The sequence below is a fragment of the Lontra canadensis genome, unplaced genomic scaffold (assembly GCF_010015895.1).
Source record: "Lontra canadensis isolate GAN:19392208 unplaced genomic scaffold, GSC_riverotter_1.0 scaffold47, whole genome shotgun sequence".
Lineage (NCBI taxonomy): Eukaryota > Metazoa > Chordata > Mammalia > Carnivora > Mustelidae > Lontra > Lontra canadensis.
In genome coordinates this window covers 404,388-409,786 of record NW_022631041.1, presented here as the reverse complement: position 1 = coordinate 409,786, position 5,399 = coordinate 404,388, and the positions used below count along the sequence as shown (strand labels likewise).

Here is a 5,399-nt window from a genome sequence, read left to right as displayed (position 1 = left end):
CCCGCCGTTCGGTCTCGGCCAAAGTTTCTACCCGTCAAGTTTGAGGCTTGCCGAGCGAGGGGAGCCCCTGGAAGCTGCTGATTGACCGGCTCCTCGCAGTGGCCACCCGGCAGGTCAGCCAGCGCTGGGAGGTTGTTGCCTCCTGAGCCCCAATCGCCGCGGCCTCAGGCAGAGAGAGCAGCTTCTGGAGAGGAGCCCGGTGGCTAGAGCTGCGGAGCGGTGGGCGCCGGCACCGAGCCGCTCGCACCCGGCTTAGGGTAAGAGATGCTCCCCGGGAGATCTGGGTTCGGGGCGGGGAGACAGGAAGATCGGAGATGCCTCTGGAGCCCCCGGTCCTTGGGAGCCGGGGCTGCAGTTCTGAGGCTGTGCGCCCGGGGCGCGAGGGGAAGGCTGCGAGGCTCTCCAGAACGGGTCCCCGTCGCTGGCTCGGGTAGTACAAAGACTGAGAAACTCACAGGCTCTGCCCAGAGCCAGACTGAGTGGCGGGAAGTGGCCCGCGGGCCTTGGGACGCACCTGTTGCGGAAGGACGACCCCCGCCTCCGCGCCGCCCCCTGCGCCCGCTAGCTGCCAGGGCGCGGGGTGTGGCCCTAGAGAGCGCGGCCCCGCGCAGCCGCCGGGTCGCTCGCTACCGCTCCTTGGTTGTCTGAAGCCCTCTGAATGGGTCCCTGGCCAGGGCCAAGGTCACGGTGAGACTCGGGCTGAGGCCCCTGCGGGCTGCCGCGGCCCCTCCCGGCTGCCGCGGCCCCTCTGGACTGCTGCAGCCTCGGCCCAGTGCGGGCTCCCTTACTTTTCCCCTGTGCTGACGCCGGGCATGGGCGAGGGCAGAGACAGCTTTTCGAAGGAACTCGGGCAGCTCTGTCTTCTGAGCTCCCTGCCTGCTCCTGCTTAGGGCTGAGAGGCATTTGCGCGGGATCCCGAGTCCAAAGCGACTCCGCTAGGCAAGCGCATAGGTGGGGCGCCCCTGTCTTTTGAGCCGCGATCAGTATCAACCCACTTTATGGAGAGCAAAGTTGTGGCTCATTTACTCCTTCTCCCTCCTCTCGCTGTTAATCCCTCCAAGAGATAGGGAATGGGGAACAAGCCTCCTAGTAGGAGAGTGGGGGCCCCTGGAAGGCCTCACCAGAAGTGCTTGCCTGACTTGGGCCCTGGACCTTGGACCATCTATCTACACGTGTAGAGGTTTATGAGGAAAGCAGGGAGGAGAGGGCGCGCCGCGTCCTGGATCAGGACCGAGGGCCCTTGGCCTGGGCACGACAGATGTGCCGTGTCAGTCAGATCTACCTTCGCTTTAACTGAGCTAAAAATCCGTTAAGAGTGGAGGGGGTCTGGTCCACGTAAGCAGAGACCCGGCACCCCTTCCGCGCCTAACTCGGCCTCCCTCCGCTCTGGCCACAGGGGCCAGCGTCCCCCACCCGGTGGAAAGGGAGTGTGGAGGAAGAGCGACTTCTGGTTCGGACTCCCGGAACCCTGGGCTTTGTCTTTCCAGGCCCTAAAGTGAGTTGTTCAGCTTGCATTTTAAGGACTGCTTCCCTTTTCCTCCCCTGCCACCACCTCTATTAATTTGAGGAAACTTTACACCTTATTTCATATTGTCCACTGGGAACACTGAGATTTTTTTTTAAACCTTAAAATACCTTTTAGCAGCTTGATTTTTTTCTACTTCATTTGCAATCCGTCACTCAAAGTCGACTTCGCTACTTCCCGAAATCAAAACTGAGGTACAGTATTCTCAGTCTGGTCATGAGGAAAAAAAGAAGTCGATGTCCAAGGGTCGGGAAGGTGGTACAGGACGACAGCGGGGGCCGGGCCTGAGAATCAGCCCGGAAGCTGGGAAACCACTTGTCCTCCAGTGTAGGGCTCCCCGGCCAGCCCGTAGGATCAGCAGAGAAGCACAGAGGGCGGTGGCCTGGACACGCCTTTCCACCCAGCCCCACCCTCCATCAGCTGGGACTGTGTCCGAATACATGCAGATGTTCTGGAACATTTTTTCTCCTAAGTTGTTCGGGGTTTGTTGCTGTCTGAGCTCGAATGGATGTGTCTGGCGAATTAAGAAACATTTCTTTGGCTTGGATATTAGAACTGCGTTTGTACATCAATCTTTCCACATCCTATCGAATGTCTGGGATTCTTCGTTTTAATAAATTTTCCTTCTCCGGAGATGGAAGCCGTAGGAGGATAGGAGGCTTTCGTCCAGTCTTCAAGGACACCAAGGTCCTGGCCTTGCAGGGGATCTCTTGGCCATTTTCTTTTCCTACAGAGCAGCAAAGTTCCATGTAGAAAAGCATCCATTCCAACGTTGCATCTCCCCATCCAACTGCTACTACCAAGTGCAGCTTTGGGGAGGGGGGGAGACTGTCAAAGAGGCACAGCTTCGCAGAGCAGCAGACTCCGGGCCTAGGCATACAGCCCTCTTCTGTTGACGGCTCCATTTGTGTCTATTGAAAGTGAGGCTTCCACTACCTCGAGTCTTAGAAATGCAAACTGACTAACTGACTCAGATTCCTGGATAGATTCAGGGATTGCTTCCGTTTCACACTTTCCATCCCCTCAGCCACATCCTAGCATCTGTCTCTGCTCCCTCCGAGCCCAGAGCATGGCTGTGCCCAGGCTCTTCTAGAGGCCACCCAGGGGCTCCCGGGGATTTCTGCCTTTCCCGCCCCTCACACTGCTTAGTTAGTCGCGATTGACAAAAACACAGCAAGGGGGAAGAAAGATCCGCGCCGACCTCCGTATTGGAACCGAAGGTTCCAAACTCCAGGCCTCCTTTATCCCCAGAATCCACGGTGCAATTGATCGCAGTGCCCACAAGCACACGCCTAAGGGGCTTTCCAGATCCTTTCGCTGCGGAACACACACACACACACACACACACACACACACACCACGCACACACATATCGTTTCTTATTCTACCCCAAGTGCCCACTTTCCTGGCCCACCGGAGTGGGGCGGCCTCACCCCGTGGACCTACACGCTCCAGCCGGTGGTACCAAGCTGCAGATGCTCCCCCCCGCCCCGCGAGTGGCCACAGTGGCCAGAGGCCACAGGCGGAGCAAGTAGCAGGGACTGCCCCAGCAGTTTCTGGGAGCGCCAAGGTCTGGAGGTTACGGGGTAGCCCCAACAGGAAGACTCTCTCTGGGGTTCTTGGGAACCTTTCCAATTTCTCCCTGTCCCCTCATCTCCTTTTCCTCCCCTCCCCTTCTCGAGTTGCTCTTGTCCGAATGCCAGGGTTGGATTTTTTGGTTTTGTTCTCGCCCCCACCAACCCCAACTCAGATCCAGGTCTAAGACGTTAGAGAATTGTGCAAAGCAAATTCTTTCAGTAATCTGTTTATTTAAACGAGAGGACCAAAACAAACAAGCAAGCAAACAAAAAAGCAAAAACAAAAACAACAGACCCATCCCACAACCGTGTCAGAGGCAAACCCTTCACCAGATATGGACAACCCATTGAAACCACACTAGAACGTCCCAATAAACAAAATGAACACAATGTCAGGGATTAGGAAAATAAATCTAACGCAAACCAGTTCAGACAGTGCACATTGACACGCAGTCCCCCTCTCTTTCCCACCAACAGCCCCCACCGTGCGCGTGGAAGCTGCCCTCCAACCTCATCTCTATTCTGGAAACAGTTCCATAGGACTTCTTTTGCTCACATTTCCCAAAACTTGGGAGTTGCTATGAAGAAAAGAGAAGGTTTCCATTCCTCTCTCCAAACCCAGAGGAATCTCGACAACAGCCCGGCCCCCTTTCCTTCCGGTCCGCTGTTCCTTAGGTGTGACTTGGTTGGGGAAATTGAGGGGGAGGGGGAGTAAAGTTAAAAAAAAAAAAAATCAGGAAGGAGCGAGCTGGAGCGGTGAGTGTGTCAATCAGAGGGTTTTGTGCCTTGGGGCTCCTAGCGGTTCTGAGCAGAGGTGTCCCAGGGCGGCCCCACAATGAATATGAATAGGAATCCTTGCTAAATGGGACAGCAAAGCGCACCGCCCTGAATGATGGCACGTCATCCTAACCAGCCCAGGATAGATAGGAGGGTTCCTTTTGTCTCTTTTCTCCGGCGCGGCTCTATAAAAGCCCCTCTTTTTCAGCGTGAGGTTAGTCCAAGCATACACCAACCCGGGGTCCAAGAAACAGCCGAACCGAGAGAAGGGAGTGGGGAGGGAGAAAGGCGGGGGGGAAAGCAGCGCCTCAGCTTTTCTTCTCACATCTTGCCGCTGAGAAGTGGGTCGCTGGGCGGTGCAGATTTTTCTAAATTCAAGATTTTCTTTAATTTTCCACCTAAATCCTCCCCACGGTAGGGCCGCATCCCCCGTAATAAAATGAATTCTGATTCGAGCTCTGTCTCCAGCAGAGCTTCATCGCCGGACATGGATGAGATGTATCTGAGGGAACACCACCACCGCCACCACCACCACCAGGAGAGCCGTCTCAACTCGGTCTCTTCCACGCAGGGCGACATGGTGCAAAAGATGCCTGGGGAAAGCCTCTCGCGGGCCGGCGCCAAGGCCACGGGCGAGAGCAGCAAGTACAAAATCAAGAAGCAGCTGTCGGAGCAGGACCTACAGCAGTTACGGCTGAAGATCAACGGCCGCGAGCGCAAGAGGATGCACGACCTAAACCTAGCCATGGACGGGCTGCGCGAGGTCATGCCCTACGCGCACGGGCCCTCGGTGCGCAAGCTCTCCAAGATCGCCACTCTCCTGCTGGCCAGAAACTACATCCTCATGCTCACCAGCTCCCTGGAGGAGATGAAGAGGTTGGTTGGCGAGATCTACGGGGGCCACCACTCTGCCTTCCACTGCGGGACCGTGGGCCACTCCGCCGGCCACCCAGCACACGCCGCCAACGCCGTGCACGCTGTGCACCCCATCCTGGGCGGCGCGCTCTCATCCGGCAACGCTTCGTCCCCGCTGTCCGCCGCCTCGCTGCCGGCCATCGGCACTATTCGACCTCCCCACTCGCTGCTCAAGGCGCCCTCCACACAGCCCGCGCTGCAGCTGGGCAGCGGCTTCCAGCACTGGGCCGGGCTGCCCTGCCCCTGCACCATCTGCCAGATGCCGCCGCCGCCCCACCTTTCGGCTCTCTCCACCGCCAACATGGCTCGGCTGTCGGCCGAGTCCAAGGACTTGCTCAAGTGAGCGGCGGACCGACCGGCTGCCGAGGCTGAGGGGAGAGAGGCGGGAGGGACTGCGGTGCTGGGCCAGGAGGAAGAGGGGGCTGAGCACTCGGCCGGCGGGAGGGTGAGCGTGGGGTCCTGCGGCCTCCCACGCCGTGTGAGAGATCTCAGATCCCACTAGACCCCCAGAGGGAAAGGACCAAAACCAAACTGCAATTTCTAGGTGGTAACGAAGGGGGACTGGAATCAGACGTCGTGTGTTTTGCATGCATGCTTCTTTTCCC

The 5,399-nt window shown here is 57.7% G+C and overlaps 1 protein-coding gene across 1 annotated transcript; it reads left to right on the top strand.

Moving 5' to 3' along the window:
- The first annotated feature begins 4,293 nt into the window (after positions 1 to 4,293).
- On the top strand, positions 4,294 to 5,137 carry OLIG3 (oligodendrocyte transcription factor 3). The gene has a single exon (XM_032873009.1). It carries the CDS (start codon positions 4,319 to 4,321, stop codon positions 5,135 to 5,137), a length of 819 nt encoding a protein of 272 aa, XP_032728900.1. The 5' UTR covers positions 4,294 to 4,318.
- The last annotated feature ends 262 nt before the right edge of the window (positions 5,138 to 5,399 follow it).